The sequence below is a fragment of the Anolis sagrei genome, chromosome 1, assembly GCF_037176765.1.
Source record: "Anolis sagrei isolate rAnoSag1 chromosome 1, rAnoSag1.mat, whole genome shotgun sequence".
Lineage (NCBI taxonomy): Eukaryota > Metazoa > Chordata > Lepidosauria > Squamata > Dactyloidae > Anolis > Anolis sagrei.
In genome coordinates, this window is record NC_090021.1 from 231,396,789 (window position 1) to 231,415,407 (window position 18,619).

An 18,619-nucleotide genomic window follows, 5' to 3' on the forward strand; every position below is an offset into this window, starting at 1 on the left:
GTATTATTTCCTTTCTTTGCATCCATCAGAAGTGAAGAAATTATTTTAAATATACAGTGTGCATTTGCTCCATTTACAGTGAACCTGAGCTATTTAACGCATCCAATGATTTAAATAACTAGGACAGGTAGTATTATTATAAGTTACAGAATTCAGGCTTTCCAAGAACATATTTTGATTGCTACTGGAATGTTTTTTTTAATGTTATCCAACACAATTGGTTATAAATGTCAGTGATGGATATAAACACCAAAGTAAACAAATTTAACTCAAGCTGTCACAATGGATGGCAGAAAATCATTTCTTTCAAATCTAAGCACTACTTCTGACATCATGATTACTTCAGAGGATTAATGCTATGTTTTACCAGTGATAATTCAGACAAATGGTGGTGATACAACACTGTAAAGCCTTATTACCTGCAAGTTAGTGCAGGAAAAAGAAACTAAATCATTTGGGTTTAAAGTAGTTGAGGGCACAAGATATGAATCTTGCTATTTCTCTTTTCATAACACTATGTAATATAATTTTTGCTCCTGAGTTATAAATGTCATTTCGTAATCGGTTCTATGATAAAAGCATGGGAAAAGTTTATTAAACTGCAAAAACTTTGTTTTTGCAGGATACTCTGCAGCACATTTTGCTATAGTTTTCCATGAATGTCTCATTGAGTCTCAACCAATATCTCACTGAATTTGTGGCAGTCACAAAAATGAAGTTTCTGGAATATAACAACTACTTTCAATGTAAGCATCACACAATAAACAGGAATAACACTTGCAAACCAGAAACAGATTTTTTTCAAATTTTGTTGCATAGTGTTATCCTTCCACCCCCAAATTTCTAGCACTCCACAGAGTGTAATATTGATAACAGCTCACTCCTAGAACTCATATATGCTATGCTCAAATTTTCAAGATTCAGCCAAGAAATTAAGAAATGGTGGCAGCACAACAAAGTATAGCTAGAACCACAGTTGCAAAAAATGGGAAACAAAGAGGTTGTCTCTGAATAAGAGGACCTTTTACAAATATATGTGAAAATATACATTTCCATCAAATTCATTTTCCCATGTATGTTGGAACATGGTGTTTTTTTGATGTCACAGATTGCATACTTACATTACAAAAATTGTGGGGGGGTTTTAAGGAAGAGAGAACATTGCATCTGGGTGGCCCTTCCTCCCTATCTTTCTCATGACATGCAAGTCTTACCCTCCACCGTCACATAGAAGATGAGGCTGTCATCGCCGCTGTCACACAGATACTCCCCTGCATCACTACGTCTTACTCCCAGAATCACCAACATATGACGTGTTCCATCCTGTTCCAGCCGCACACGCTCCGTGTCTTGCAGCTTCTCTCCGTCCTTGTACCACTTCACCTCTCCTTTAGGACAAGACAGCATCACTGACAGCGTAAGGTCCTCTGAAGCCAGGCAGCGGTAGTGTGTTTGCAGCTCATCACGCCCTACAATCTGTACTGGAGGGTCTGCCAGCATAAAAAGAGTTTCAATTAACTTTCTGCTGCTGCTGTTCTCTCTTGTCAAATGTGTTTATGACAATATTAATACACAAAGTCCAATGAAATCCTTAACATGGCTATCCTAACATCATTTCCCTACCATCCTTTCTATGTAAGTGCTGCATGGTTTGAGTAAGGGTCAAATGAAGACCAAATGATGAGGATCCCCTTGATTTTAGGGTGAGGTCCTCCTTTCATTCAGTCTACAAGCCACCACTGGCATAAAGGGGGATTGGAATAAACTTAATTAGTTCTGGGCACTTATACTCCATAGCATGAATCAGTGCTACATAATTCAAAGAGTTCCCACAGAAGTTCAGGGTATATGCAACAATTGATGTGGGTTCTATGGATAAAATGCCATTTGCAGAGACTAGGATCAGTCTTAATGCCCCCAGAAGAGCATTACAGGAAGTTGCTCATGATAGTTAAGTAACCATTTAAAATACTGGCTCAGTGAGATTCTGGGTATTTTAATTTTAAAAATATATAATCATACTGCAGTTGGTGTCCTTTGGGTTTCACTTTTGTACATTTCATTAATATATTCTTACAAAGAATCTCTAGGTCTTTCAACATGACTCTATGGTCAACGTCCACCAGAAACCAACTACAGAGTTGCATTGAAGGATATAGAGATTCCTAGATGAAAACCTTCTTGGGCCACTTGTAGGTCCTCCAGGAGAAGTTGACCATAGTGCTGGAGGACCTAGAGATTTTTAAGAGATGTTCCCCAAGTTTAAAATAGTGGCTACTAATTCATGGTTTTTCCATTTTCACAGAGGTCCTGCGCTCTGAACTCCAGGAAATAATAAGGGCAGACTGTATAGTTATATATTCTTACCAAGTTGGATGCTGTGGGAATTTTTGTGGGAAAGTGTATATTATAGAATGTTGAAAGACAAGACCAACTTAAATCAAGTAGACAGTAGGCTTGGATCTTACTGGCAGTCCCATTTTGAGTAAACCAGCTGAACTGAAGGGATTTACGAGTGCTGATTCACCATTTAGCGTCTCTAAATGGTGAATCAGCATCCCCTGGATCCTACAAGGATTCAGGGGATGGTGCTCTCTTCCCATGTATATTTGGGGCTCTCTATTTGTGTGACACTGAATTCCTTCACAAGACAGTAGATAACAGATATTTTTGATACAAATGAGCATCCTGGCCAGTAAAGGGTTTACATTTGTTTGCAAAATCTTCCATCTTTACTGAGCTTCCAGCAGCCTCCCATCCAACAAGGGCTACACAAACCTTCAGCATCAGTTGCTTATCCATTGCTGAGGAGGAGTCATTATTCTTAGGGATGTTTAACTGTTGTGAGGTTGTGTCCAGTCCTATATATCTCCTCAATACAGATCTTACAAAACCATAAGCTAAATATACTGCTTCGTAGCCGTGAAATAGATTCCCAGATCAAATGCATGTCAGAACAGAGAGTTTCCGCAGTTGTCACCAGCACACTGCATTTCCCTCCATTTCTAATATGTTCATTGAGGAAGTGAGCTTCCTGAACCTTCTATCTACACCCAAAACAAAAAAAATCAAAGAACATTCTGTTTTCTAGCCGCTTTCTCATCTGGATATGAGATGAATTCTGAGAAACTGTCTGATAATCATGCACAGAATAAGCTGAAAACAAAACCATTGCCAAAATGCCATTTGCCACAAAGGCAGCTCCATCTAGAGGCCAAATCATACTGCATGATGGAGATTTTACAGTGAAATCTTGACCCATGACTGTTCTTGGTAACCCACCTCAATACTGCCAGACAAATTTATAAAATATTTTCATTTGAAAATAAAAACATTAGTTCTATTAATAACAACTTCTCTAAGCTAAATATGAAGAACTTTGACCTTCCATGTCAAGAAAATGCAAGCAAAGTGAAGTGAATACAATCTGCTGCAAAAGTAGGGCTGCCAGAGTAAAAACTGTACCCTAAATGACTGTATAGAAAAGGGAATTTCAGCAGATGTTGCTTCTTATGCAACCAATTAACAAGCAATATCTGCTGAAATACCCTCTTTTTATGGTTTGTTATTAAATGCATTCAAGTCGATTACAGCTTATGGCAACCCTGAAAATGAAAGACCTCCAAGGCCCCATCTATACTGATCATATAACCCAATTTCAGATTGCAGATTAACTGCATTGGACTGGATTACATGGCAGTGGAGATGAAGTCCAAGTCTCCAATCTTTAACACCCTGACTGAAGTTTTGCAGACTCTGGGTTGTGACTTCCTTGATTGAGTCTATCCATCTAGAATATGGCCTTCTTTTTCCCCGCTGTCTTCTACCTTATCAAGCATGATTGTCTTTTCTAGTGAGCCATGTCTTCTCATGATATGATCACAGTATGCCATCCTCAGTCAGCACTATGCTATGGACTCGTATGCTGTTCTTACTACCACCACAGAGAAAAGATCTAGGCAAGTCTAAGATGTTCCTCAGGATAAGTAACAAATTTTCCTGCAAGTAGACTTTAGGCATGTGCGCGAAATTCATTCCGACTGTTTTTACTATTTATTTCATGTCTTCCATTTCTTTGGAAGCACAAAACAGGAAGCCCCGTCCCACACAAAAATCTGCTTAACACAAAAGCCTGCTTTCGTGTGCATTTGAATTTGCCTCCTTGCCTTGGAAAGAGAGTGCATGTGTGGTGGGGTGTGCAGGCAGGCAGGCCCGAAGCTGGGCTGCAGCCATGCTCCAAGCCAGCCTGCACGCCTGCCGCACACATACTCTCAGAGAGTGTGGCGGGGCGTGTGTGGCAGGGCATGCAGGCAGGCAGGTTGGGAGCTCGGCTGCAGGCGCGTGCAGGTAAGCAGACTCAGAAAACGTGTACACCTGCCAGTGCCTACAGCTGAGTACCTCTTACTCTAAGAGTAGAAACACCAGGTGTCAGGTAGGAAGAAGGCACGCTGGGAAGGGGAGCCAGTGGGTGGGAAGCCCCCCCCCCCCATAATGGTCATAATGAGGCCCCAAAACAAAAGAACCAAAAACAATCCTCCCAATTTTGGGAGGCTTACAAAAAACAGATCGAGACCTCCAACAAAAGCCGGGACATGAAACGGGACAAGGTTTCCCTTGAATGCACATGAAACAGAATATGCCAGAGGGAATGCTAAGAGTTAAACCCCTGCTCAAGTACTATAGTTCAGATGACAGCTGGCTACTACAAAGCCTGTAATTAAATTTTTGAAAGTAAAAAGAGCAGATATAGTTACATGCTACGCAATCAGCATAATAGGTAGTTTGGCCCTGAGGCAAAAAATGCAAATTGTACTCTCCATGGTAAGATAAATAATAAACAGAAACAAGTCATCATGTTGGGTTCTTCCAGGGGCTATGAGGAAGCCTCAAGCTTATTCTATATTGTGCAGGGCTCATGGTCCTACAAATTATTGCAAAGTGATCGTAAGATGTTCAAGCTACCTGTGGATGAAGAATGGTGTGCAGCAATGAAAATACAGACATGCTAGTAGGACAGCACATTCAGGACATTGAAAGAAAAGCCAGCGCACACTTCTAGGCAAGCAGAGGAGCCAGCAACCTAAGGTACCAACAGCCAAACTAGTAAATTACTGTCAGTGGCAAAATTAAAACATTATTTGTGATCTGGTTTATACTTTTCAGTCATTTTCTCACTAGTCTTCAAGCACACATCATCAAATATATAGACGGCTGTTATTTGAGAAACAATGTTGTTTCTTCTCCTTCTGTTATGACATTATAATCCATCTAGATTTAGGACATACCGATGGTAAAAGCTGGATGGTTGATGACTGGCTGACCAGTTCTCATTCAGGAACTCTGTGGCACCTTTGCTCAAGCTCTATACAGCAGGCAGTGCAAGGAGCTTGGCTCACAAGAGCCCGAGATCTGGAATGAATCTTTATGTCCAGTCCATTTTGACCAGGATTCCCTCCCCAGACCAAACACCACCCGCCACCAACAATCTGATCTCAGCTCCCTTCCCCGACATTGCCAGTGTCCCAGGGAACTGCACTCACCAGACACCTGGATGGCAAAGGTCATGGTATCGTCAACAGTGTTGCAGGTGTATTTCCCAGAATGCTCTGGGCCAGCTGCAGGGATGACCAGACACCGTTGGGCACCCTCTTCCTCCAGGATGAGACCTCTGTTGGCCTCTAGCGTGACACCGTCCTTAATCCAATGGACAGGCGCATTGCCATGAGAGAGCAAACAGGTCAGAGTCACTGTCTCCCCCGTCGAGGCCTTCAGGACAGAAGGAGTCCTGCGGGGCTTCACGATCTTCACAGGGGGCTCTGGAAGGAGAGGGCAGGCAGCCCAAGTTGGAAGTGGCCACAGGCAACAATGCCAAAGCCCTAATCTTCTTCGGAAAAGAGAAACTTTGGCAAAGGAGCTTTTATATCTACAGGAAGAGTGTGCACACAACCCTCTCTCTAGCCATATAGTACCGTGTCCCCATCTCCACAACTAAACATCAAACATGAGAATGAGTCCAGCTTTAGCCACCAGCCACAGAGGTTTTTCCCCCTCCCTTGTGTACTCTTGTTTCCTCTAGAAAAAAATATCCAGACACTCCTCTATTTTGTGTTTTTTGTATGTACTTTCATCACCAATAGACCTCACAAATTTTGAAGGGTTTTTTTAGACAAGGAATACTCAGATGTAGTTTTACTAGTTCCTTCCTCTGAAATGTATCCTACTGAAGCTAATATATATTGGCAGTCTTCCATGTAAGCATTAGCCAGGGCTCGCCCTGCTTAGCTTCCAAGATCAGACATGATTTGGTGGTAGTGTGATATTTAGAGTCCCCTATCTGTTTCTTCCAGGCCTTAAATATGTAGAGGTCTTGGTGTTTCAAGCACTTATTTCTATAGCTTGAGCTTTAGCAGAGAAAAACACTGATTGGGAATGGGTTAAGATGTGCCTCTCCTTTCCATGCACCACTATCCTGCAGCTAACTGCAGCATTGAGGACAGGGACAATTAAACACTGAAGGAAAGACTGGGTGTTATTTGAAGTTTTGCCTGATTTCTCAAAATATAGCTCATGTTGACAGCTTTCCAACTGCCTTATCTGGTAATTATTTAAAATCCTGTTTTATTTAAAGGGATACTGCAATCTTTTTGGGAAAATCCTTCCCAGTTTAAGGAAACATTTTTTTCTCTATGCATCCATAAACACATCAAGGAATGGTAATGATTCTTTAAGAAGCAGCATCACAATGAAATTGAATATCCAAATATTGCTCCCAGAGTTACATAAAGATATATAAATCAGTCAGCTCTCTTGGGAGATAGATTTCAATTAAGCTACCCCCATCCATGGTAAGGATGCATTCATGCACAAGAATACTGTCAACTCCCCAAACAAGGAAATCCTCTATATACCAATTCCTTAGACAGATATTTAGCAAAGCTTTGGCATTGATAGCAATATGCTAAGCCAGCAAAAGCTCATCTTTAGATGTGTAAACATTGGCTGATCTTAACTGTTTTGTCTGATCAGTCAAGATTCTTGAACCCCTACCAGCAATATGATAGCTTCAAGTAATGGAAACTTAATGCAAGCACATAAAGACAAATTCTGGATGACAATCCATTCTTGGAGTTGCTGTTTGGCCACCCTCTACATAATCGGTTAACTTATTTGCCTATGGAAGAAAGGTTACATAATGTGGGATTTTATAGTTTGAAGTTTGAAAATGCAAGATAAAAGACATAGGAATTGGAATGACTGGACAACGAGATAGGACAATGTTTTTATTAGGAGATGCAAATGATGTATGCTTTTAGTATTCTTGTTATGGCTTTATATTATGTGTTAATGTTTTTAAAAGTTTTATAGTGTTTTTGGGCATCGAATCGTTGCCATTGTAAACTGCCCTGAGTCGCCTGAGGGCTGAGAAGGGCGGTATACAAATATAGTAAGTAAGTAAGTAAGTAAGTAAGTAAATAATTAAATAGTTTAGACTGACACGAATCTGTTGTGCCATGTTTACAGTGACCTCTGCAGAGTATGCTTCAACTGTACTTTATAAAAAGGAGAATCAGACTGGTTTTTATACCAATTTTATGTATCTGTATAACTGAGTCCCAGAAAAGTTTCTTGAGCCTTAAAGGATTACGAGTGGAAAAATTTAAGAAGTCCTGATCTTGTAGACCACTGTTAAAATATAGTCACTACCACATATCATAGTGATGGCCACTAAATTAGATAACATTAAAAAATAAGCTGTGTCTAGTTATGGGAAATGTTTAGTCATGATGGCACAGGCAGCATCCCTCTACATACCAATTGCTTAGAAACAGGAACAGGAGGATGCCATTTTCTGTATTTCTGGGTTCCCATAGGCATTTGGTTGGGTACCCTGGAAAACTAGACTTGGGAGTAGACAGGTATTTGATCTGATCCAAAAGTTCTTCTTGTGTTTAGTACAAATTAGTACTCAGCTGACATGAATGTTGTAAGCATTATATATGACCACTGAAAACTAGGAATCAGAGTGGTATATTTTGATTTCAATGTGTTGAACTGGACAGTGTGTTAAACCTGACAAGGCATAAATATGGAGGGATAGATATCCAAGTTGCTTTTGTACTTGGCTTTCAGGGTTACAAATCTAATTTGGTCTATGCTTTTGCCCATTTCTGTTTCTGCCCCACCTTCCATAATGAAATCAGAATTTTAAGTGTAATGTAATTTGTTTCTTAGAATATATAGTGTGTTGATGTTATTATCTCTACCTTCAAAGACTTACAAATCTACAAATTAATATACAAAACCAAATCTTGGGTTGAGGTTAAGATTTAAAAGGAGTGCAATTTAGATGGTTGTAACTAAACTGTGCTCTCATGAGCACTCATATTTCTTTAATGCAAAGTCATGGATCACATTAGGTTTGGAGTTTTTCTGCTGAACAGTGCATTCCAGACACATACTTACCTGAAACCTTGACATCAAAAGAAACAGATTCATCCTTGGTCTCACAGATATATTCTCCAGCATCTTCTGCACCTGCTTGCAGTACAATCAGGCGGCACTCAGTACCCTCCATCTGAAGCAAGAGGTTGTCTGTCTCATCCACCTCCAGGCCGTCTTTGAACCAGCGTACAGGAGCATCAGGAATGGACACCTCACAAGTCAGCTCCAGGCATTCAGAGGCCCATATTTGCTTCTCCACTGAACGTTCAGCTGGGTATACAATACGCACTGGAGGCTCTACCAGAGAGATACAAAAAAGGATTCTGAGAATCTCATTCACTAGGACCAAACTATAGGTCATCTGCAGGACAGGCATTTAAACCTGGCATTTTCAATTTTCAGTGGCATGTCTCTGGAGGTTCAATTAACATTGCACAAAGGAGATACACAGAGGGATCTCTTTTGAAGGATCAACCATGTTCATTTACTCATGTCACTCAGTAACTGGCAGTTTATACAGAGGAAGTGCGGGTAACCTTTATCAGCCATGTTTCCGCTTCAGTTCCTCCTCAACCATTCCCTCTCCCACAAATTTCTGATGCACCATTGATTTCACTAGCTGTAATTGGGAAGCTAAACCTTCAGCAGTGAAGGGAGAGCTGTTGGGATGGAGAGTTCTGTGGAGGGTGCTGTTCTGTAAAGGAAGCAGCAACCACCTGAGATTAAATCAGGATGGCAAATTTGTGGTCCCTTTGGATGCTGTTGGTCTCATCAGCCATAGTCTGCCCCTGATTTAAATATGTGCATTTATGTGTAATGAATTTGGCCTTTTAAAAGTTTATTCCAGCATTTCTTCAAGTCATGTTAGAAAGATTTATTTCAGTGTCCAAGACCTCTTCTAGACTAAGTAACATTATATAACTCTAGATGGCAATGCCTTTCCCTTTTCTGTACGAAAGGTTTCAGACTCACATAGCTCCAGAGAACTAAAAGGCAGAAGACAAATAGTTGGAACCAAATTCCTATATCTAACTAGGAAATGAACATGTTGAGAAGCATCAAAAGGCCATAGTCCTCATCTATTAAACCAAGAGAGAAATGATGCTATCAAATGAAGCCCAAATGTATCCAATGGGGCTGAATCTCACATAAATACTCACCTGTTATAGTGACACTGAAGAAGACAGAGTCACCACCAGCATCACACACATATTCCCCTGTATCCTGAGCTTGGGCTGCAATGATGACCAGACGACGATAGGGCCCTTCACTCTCCAGCAGGAGTCCATCATTTTCTTCCAACTCTTCACCATCCTTGTACCAACATACCAGAGCATCGGCACAGGACAACTCACATGTCAACTCCACATGCTCTGACACCTGATAGATGTGAGCTGCTTCGGAATTAGAATGCACAACTCGAACAGGCAGCTCTGCAGGGGAGAAAACCATAAGGGCATAGAGAGAGGAGATCACTTTCAATGAGAGCATTGTGCGAAATGGAGAAGGATAAGGAATGGTGTTCAGTCCCATGAATTTCACTAGCTCTGGCTAGGTATAAGGAAGAGAAGAGGCTGAATGATTAAACTGTCTACTTCTGGTTTGGGGGATTCTTGTGGGAATTAGAGATTTTGGTACTCATACGTCAAAACTTGATCTGAGGGTTTGCACATCTTTCCTCAACTCACTATTGACTGTCACAGTAATGACATCATCAGCAATAAGACAGCAATAGGAAACCTTATTATGCTAAACAGATTTGATGTGGATTATTGAGATGGTTTAAACAATGGAGTTTAACATCAAGATAAATGATTTTAATGTTTATGTATGCACAAGGTCTGGCATTGAATGTTTGACGTTTATATGCTGTGCTCCACCCTGAATCCCCTTCAGGCTGAGAAGTGTGGAATATAAATGTTTTAAATAAATAAATCAGCTATGCTGCATGAATATACCCCAGACTCCAAGGATAAGAAGCAACTTCCTAAGGGAATCCTCTGACCAGATAGTGAGATTGTCATCATTCAAGGGCACAGGTCCTCCATCTTTGAGCCACTGGACATGGTCACAGGTGGCAGAGATCTCACGCCCCAGGAGAATAGGCATTATAAACCAAGCTCATCTGGAACCACTGGACATTGGATTGATGTGCACTTTAAGAGCTGATGATAGACCTCATGCATAGCTAATGCACCTGTGACTTTCTTGGTCAAGTGAAGCTGGACATGTTGCTTTTTTGTGGGTTTATAGAAAATCTATGATATGAGCAAGACATCTTTTTGTCCTGTTCTTTACATCAGGGTTCAAAAATCTACGTGAACCTTGAGATGTTGATGAACAACAATCCCCCCCCCTTTTTTTCTTTCTTTGGTGTTTGTCCTACTTGATGGTGGGGTCCATTTTACTGGTTTGTTGCCGCCATTTCACCCAGTCATGCACCTGATCCAGGATGTATGCCAGTCGTCTTCAGATTATTATGCAATGTGTCCAGCTAGCATTGCTCTGGTTATCCCTTTGGTCTTTTGCCAGGCACTTCTAAATCAAGAGCAATCTTGTAAATGGACTCGTCTTCACCTTGGAGAATATGACCATATCATCCGAGGAGTGATTCTTGTAGTTTGTGAGCAATTGGAGCAATGCCAAAGCGTTGCCAGATGTCATCATTGTGAATGTGATCAAGGCATGTGACGGCAGTTGTAAGTCATAGCATCCTCATCTCCATAACATTGCTTGCTTTGTTGCAGGCCAATATTTGGCTCCATATATTGTGGCAGGTCTTACTACAGTTTGATAGATTTTTGATTTCAGGTGATCGGGCATCTTTTTGTCACAGAGTACACCTGCTACCAAGCATCATTTCATCCAAGCTGCGTTAATCTATGTGGTGACTTTGTCAAAAAGGTTGCCATCTGAAGTTAATGTCAATCTGAGATACTTGAAGGTGTTGACTTTTGGAAGATCCACCCCGTCCACCTGGATGGTACCAGTTTCCTTCTCATTGGTCATCAGGTACTCCGTCTTTTTGACACTGAGGCAAAGACCGAATTGTGCTAACCAATCACATCATGTTTCCACTTGACATTCAAGTTCTTCCTTGTCCTTAGAAGCAAGCATTACGTCATCAGTATACAGCAAAGGCCAATGTGCCTGTTTTTGCAGATCTCTAGTAGCTCTCACAATCTCTCATTAATGGCCATAGAGATTAGAGTCCAACAATATCTAGAAAACACCATGATTCCCAACCAATATATAGAAAAATCTCCATTTTTTAAAAGAAATGTGCTGAATTAACGCTCCAGTTGATATGCAATTCTCAAATTCAGGTATATAATCCACACTAGATCACTTGGGGTGAAGGAAACACGTGCTCCTACATGCTTAGACACACATTGTTTTTCTATTGCTGCTTTCCAGGCTTTCAAACAAAGCCCTGCCAATCAATACAGTGCCAAATGGTTCCAGTCCCAAGACAGTTTTACTGCCACTTCCTCTTTTCAATTGAATGGTGATCAATAAGATATGGCTGCAGAAATGCATGGGTAAAGTGGTTCCCTCCATCTACATCAATGGTTCCCAACCTTTTATTGACCAGTGACCACTTGACCAGGGACCACTCTCCAGCATTACTACCAAAAGAGTTACAAATCGGTTTTTGGTCAATTTTAGATTTGGTTATTTGGGGTGCTGATTCAGAAAACTGCATTGGATAGACCACATCAGCTCTAGTTTCTGATACAGAACATATGCCACCCAGTAGTCGCCATATGTTCACCCACAGAAAACCATATCTAATAATCTAGAACTGATTTGGTAGTAGTAATCTTTCATGGGTAGTCAGCCTCTCCCCTCCCAACATTCCCATTGCCTCAGCACTACAAGAGGGTTTTACGAGACCAGTTGCTCTCGTTACTGCCTGGTTTCATGGCAACGGTGTAGTAATGGTGAGGCTGTGGACCATATTTTCATTCTTGCAGACTACTGGTGGTCATGAACCACAGGTTGGGAACTACTGAGCTACATTATAGTGGTGTTTCCCAAATGGTGGTTTTCAATAGAAGCAAGGAGAGAGATCTCTGTATTAATTTCATATTTTCCTCCTGTAGTCTTTACAGGTTTAGTTTATGGCAGGGATGTAGTTAAAGTGACGTGTATCTCCAATTACAGCACTTTGAAATGCTGGCCCAAAGTTTTCTGTGAATAGTGTATTGGAAAAAATCCAGAGTTGAAATCAGTTCCCTGATGATGAGTTTATTGAAAAAACGGTGAATCTGACAAACTGCCTAAGAAGTTTAAATTAACTTACTGGGAAGTTAAAATGAAAGCACCATATGTAATTGAATAGGTATTGAATAAAGAATTGATATTCAGAGGGGTGTGCAGAAAGTAATTCAATTTAAAACTGCCTGCAGTAACTTTCAGGTGACTTGTAATTCACTTCTCTGGCTTGATTGCCCATTGGGAAAATATTTGCTTTTAGAGTTTGCTTTTATTCTTTATTATTTCTATTGGTTGTTTACTACACATATCCATTTGAAACACTATAGCTGCGGATGGGGATGGACATGATGTTGAAATCTTCTATTGGGGTTGGAAGAGGAAGGTATCATTAATCAGTGTCCTGCTACAACATCATTACTGTTTCGTGAGCATGAGTCCTATCCAATAGATTTGCAGAAGTATGCCTTCCCAGGTTTCTGAGAAAACATTTGTACCATGAAGATTACTCTTTTGACTTTTTAACTCTGTGTATTGTTTTTGTAAAGTTTCATTGTTGTTGTGTATGGCGTAAATTATAAGATGGCCTCCACAGAATAGTTGAGTAGCTGGACATTTTACCTCTTGGAGAGAAAATGGACCCAAACTCCCATTTCCCAGGGTTTCCTCTGAGCTCATGTTCTTCTCAATGAATCATTGCTGGAAACCAGTCATTGAGTAAAACAACATACATATTTGGCTTATTCCACACTCTCCCTGAAATTCTTCAAATTTGGCTTAAATAAACACACTCAGAATTTTCATACGTTCATTTCAATCAGCTGAATAAGTTTGTACCGTTAGCAAAATAATGTTGTTTCTTAACACCTGCTTTTTGTACCCACACCTCTAGAGTATAAATAGTTCCATCTGTGTCACCACAGTCGATGTCTTAGCACTACATTCTCACAAAATCAGGTAGGCTCATCAAACCGTTAGTTTACAAAAGGTACCTAGAGTGCAGAGTGCTCAGCAAAACTGATGGTAAGAAGTGTGTGAGCCTATGATGGCAAGAAGTGTGTGATATGTAGGGGAGTTTAGCTTGTTAAGGTTAAAAAAAAACCTGTTTCCCTCCCCAAACACCCAGAAATTAGACAGATGCTGCCTATAACTTGCTAGTGAAAACTGAGCTAGATAGACTGATTGTGTAACTCAGTACAAAGCAGCTTTCCGTGTTCTTGGGACACTAGTACATAGGTATAAGCCCTCAGTCTTTGGGAGTGAGATTCAGGGTGATGGTAAGAGCTAATCTGCTTTTGGTTCCTATGGGGATATGCCTACAGCTTCATATTCTTTGATTCCCATCTACTCAGATCACTCCCATCTATCAGATCTTATCTTACAAGATCTCCCCATCCAACCTCAATACAGCTTGAAGGATCTGGGGATAAGAAGATGAACATAACTTTAAGGGCTGAAATGGGGGGAGGGGAGAGAAAGTTCCATACATCTACCAAAGCCATACTATCATGAGCAAAAAGGATGAAAACCCTTTGTTCTATTCATACGGAAAGTCTAAAATACCACCCCAATGGATCTGGAATTGAAGCAGGAGTTAAAACAAGGCCACAGACTTGTTATCACTGCCAGACAAAAGAAGGGACATCTGCTGAAGTCCCTGCTCTTTGGATAGAAGTTAGCAACATAAACATATAGATTAAGGTAGCTCTCCTGAAGCCCATCTCCACAGAATCTTCTCTGCAGAGAGCCATAGCTGCTGTTGTTCCTAACCTATGTCCATAAAGTCGGGCACTGTCACACACACAAAAAATGTGCTACAAGATCTATCTTGGACAGTAAATAATACAAATATCCTATTTGAATCAGGTGGGCATGAGGAACTTGTAGCCTCCTTCCACATTTTGATGAACTTCTGCTCCCATCCCTCACTATTGTCCAGGTTGGCCAGAGCTGATGGCAAGTGGAAGGTCATGCTGATGTTCAACCATCATGTTTTCCAAGTATCTTGTAACCCATTCAGAGCCCCATGTACAGGACTGGAAATGTGATATATATAGGTGTGTGTGTATACACACACACAGAGAGAGAGAGAGTATTGCTTTTAGCTATTTTCATTGCTTCTTAATTTCATTTTCTCATAAACATCTAGTTGCCTTTTAATATATATCCAATTACACATTGTACTTCCATTTAGACTTTTTGGGAAATATCATTAAAATTTGTCCTCAGGCTCTTGGCTGACTTGTGGAGGTATAAAACCTATCTTCTGAATCTCCTTCCACTTAAAAAAAACAAGTTATCTAACAGAAATTTGAACCCAGAGCTCTCTGAAGTTTGCCATCAGAAACAGGGTTCATCCATTGACTTTTGCACCAGCCAATGCTGGTGCTCAATTATAAATCAGCAAATCAAGCAAAGTAAATCATGCAAAAACTCCAGGCTTCAGTTCTTGGGGTGTGGCTGCGAAGGACTTCTGTTAAAGAAATCCTACAGAATGCTTTAACAAGGAGTGTAGACAGTACTAAACAGGTTTTCCATTATGATGGGCAGTGTTGTCCATTGCTGAACTAGAGAGATGTCACAGTATAAGGTATTCTTCCATTGTGAGAAATAATAATTATTTTTCAGAATGTGCCACAGGAAAGATAATCTGGGTCCAATTCTTATCACAAGGTAAACCATGTCCTCCCCTCTCTTGTACAACAATCATGGTATTTATCAATGAGGTAAGTGATAATGGAGCACAATGTAAATTATGGCAGCATAAGCTAAATCTGACTTCTAAAATTTTGTTCAGGGAGACAGGTCAAAGATTGTCCCAGTCTAGGAAAATGAAGCTAAATCTAGGCACCTCAGAAACTGTCTTATGCCAAATCTGACACTATTTGTCTGTTTAGCTTAGTATTATTACCTGCAGATGCTACTCTGTACTTATAGAATCAAAGAGTTGGAAGAGACCTCATGGGCCATCCAGTACTTGGTTTGAAGTAGAAATCTAAAAAATATATCTCTATCAGAGCTAGGAAAACAAACCTAAGACAGAAGCCATATCACATTCCTCACCTGCAACAGAGACAACGAAGAAGGCAGAATCAGTGCCCGTATCACACACAAACTCCCCTGTATCCTGCACCTGTGCAGAGGGAAGGATGAGCCGTTGATAGAGGCCTTCACTCTCTAACAGTAGGCCTTCCCCCTCCTCAACTTCCTCCCCATCTTTGTACCAGCGAACGAGGGCTTTGGGGCTGGACACCGTACAAGACAGCACGACACGATCTGAGGCTTGATAAGTGTGGGCTACATCTGAATTGGAGTGCACAATCTTCACAGGTGGCTCTGTGGTATAGGAGAGAGAAAGAATTGGCAGCAGGCTTGAGAACAAGCCAGGGAGCAAGAAAACGTGGATGCTAGCCAAGTTGGTATAAAGAAGGCAGAAGGAACCAATATGTTATGGGAAACAACACTGTTTTGTGTTAGGGAATGAGCTTGTACACATGTGAGTCTCTCTCTCTCTCTCTCTCTCACACACACACACACACACACATACAGAGAGACAGAGTGAGATTAAAGAAAATCTTAACCTTTTGCAGAACATTAAAAACTCAAGGTCATCCATTGATACTGATATACAGCAGGTGGTTTAGAAAGAACAAAATAAACGAATTCCTTGCATATACAGGATGTTGCAATGGCAACTAACATAAATGGTGTTTTAAAGAATTTGTTAACTAATAGAGAATGGAATGCTTTGGTTGCCAGAACAGTACAAACACAACCCGTGTACAAATTCAGCATCTCTCTGACCGCCAAAAAACTTGGCATTTACAAAATAAATTTACAACATGAATTTCCTACAGCAAATGGCCTACTGTCTAAACATAAGTACCAGCTCAATGAGATGAGTCAGCATCCCAAGCCAGCATGGCAATTGTGTTCTCTTCCTCATTTCTACTGACTTTAATGCACCAAAGTGTCATTAGAACCACCATTGTGTGCAAAATCAAGAGAGAATGAGAATGGTATAAATTACTGAGCCTGGGGTGGTACACATGAGAATCTGAGAGCTGAACATGTTACATATGCTTTTATCTCTCTCAGTAGTATCGCTAACTGACAATTTGTTTTTGGCATCCAGTAATAATAATTATTACAACAATAATAGTAATAATGTACAATATTGGAAATCCTGTATAATGACTTTTAACTGCTCTGACAGGGACTCACAATTGCCACTCGGAGGACCAAGAAGTTAACCTGGACTCCTTAATAGTTTTTCCCGCAGCTGACAGGCAAAGCAATCTGACATGCAACAAAGTAGAAAACTCTTACCAAACCTCAGGCTGGTCTAGAAAGCCTCCCCTACCTGCCACACCTTACCTTCATCCCTGCTTCTCATGTGGCTTCATTACTGCCACTATCACTGTGAACTGGCCCATTAGTGAGCTCCCCAAGAATTTTGGCCTGCATAAATAGGAGTCTAGTGTCTAGATCCAGTGAAGTCATGCTACCTGTCTATTCTGCCTTGGTCAGACCACACTGTGTCCAATTCTGGGCACTGCAGTTGAAGGGAGATGTTGACAAATTGGAATGTGTCCAGAGGAGGGCAACTAAAATGATCAAGGGTCTAGAGAACAAGCCCTATGAGGAGTGGCTTAAAGAGCTGGGCATGTTTAGTCTGCAGAAGAGAAGGCTGAGAGGAGACGTGATGAAGGCCATGTATAAATATGTGAAGGGAAGTCATGGGAAGAGGGAGCAAGCTTGTTTTATGAAGACTAGGACACGGAACAATGGCTTCAAACTACAGGAAAGGAGATTCCACCTGAACATGAGGAAGGACTTTCTGACTGTGAGAGCTGTTCAGCAGTGGAACTCTCTGCCCCAGACTGTGGTGGAGGCTCCTTCTATGGAGGTTTTTAAGCAGAGGTTGGATGGCCGTCTGTCAAGGGTGCTTTGAATGCAATTTTCCTGATTCCTGGAAGGGGGTTGGACTGGATGGTCCACCAGGTTTCTTCCAACTCTATGATTCTATTATTCTTCCTAGCTTGCATGAAATGAAAGAGGAAGGGGGGCAGTATAAGAGTCCCTTCCTCACATCCCTCACTTTCATTCATATTCAGGAGCATCTTTCCCACTCAGCCCAAAGCCATCGTCTGTGTCCAAAAGTGCTTATCTGCCAGGTGACTACCCTTCAACTTCCACATTGATAATTACTTCCATTTTGCCCATTGGCAGCTAATGAACGACTGCAGGAGGGGCCAAACAAAACTTCACTGGATGCCAAGCCCACTTTCAACAGCCCAACTAGTGTGAAACAGAGGAGAACACATTTATCTTCTAAGGCAAAATCATTGATCCTCTTACCTGCAACGCTGATGTTGAAGAAAACAGAATCACCACCCGCATCACACAGAAACTCCCCTGAATCTTGGACCTGAGCTAATGGTATGATTAGCTGGCAATGCTGGCCCTCTCTTTCCATCAGGAGGCCCTCACTTCCTTCCACTTCCTCTCCATCTTTGTACCAGCACACAGGAGCATCTGGGCGAGACAGCTCACAGGACAGCACCACACGCTCCCCAACCAGGTAGGCATGGGCTTCATCCGCATTAGAGAGCACAATCTTTACCGGAGGTTCTGTGAACAGAGTTCAGTACAAACAGGCTTAAGAAACAATTCACACAGGCACACACAGAGAGAGAAATCAAATACTGGAAACCAGAAGGGAATTGTCAAAATCAAACATACAGGTTGTTACCAATGGGTCTAGCTCAGAACTCCATATTGGTAGGGCCTTATTTTTTACCCTACATCCAACTATCAAGCAGATGCTATGTGCAGAGAAAATTAACTAGCTTGAAACTCTAGGAACTCCCCAGAAGAGTTCATTAGAATTCAGCTATTCCTGGAAAGTAGGATGGGTTGTTAATGAGTCAAGACAAAGCCTGCAGGAATTACAAGA

General features: G+C 41.1%; 1 protein-coding gene across 2 annotated transcripts in view; it reads right to left on the reverse strand.

The window, feature by feature from the left end:
* The window catches only part of OBSL1 (obscurin like cytoskeletal adaptor 1), a 67,213-nt gene that overhangs the window by 22,948 nt on the left and 25,646 nt on the right, over positions 1-18,619 (reverse strand). The window contains exons 11-16 of one of the 2 annotated variants that reach the window (XM_067460940.1): positions 18,022-18,294; positions 15,724-15,996; positions 9,603-9,875; positions 8,464-8,739; positions 5,541-5,816; positions 1,215-1,490 (exon numbers count right to left, since the gene is read on the reverse strand). In XM_067460940.1, coding sequence (XP_067317041.1) covers positions 1,215-1,490; positions 5,541-5,816; positions 8,464-8,739; positions 9,603-9,875; positions 15,724-15,996; positions 18,022-18,294 — 1,647 coding nt within the window. The remainder of the gene's footprint in view (positions 1-1,214; positions 1,491-5,540; positions 5,817-8,463; positions 8,740-9,602; positions 9,876-15,723; positions 15,997-18,021; positions 18,295-18,619) is intronic. The other variant, XM_060772784.2, reaches the window with a different exon arrangement.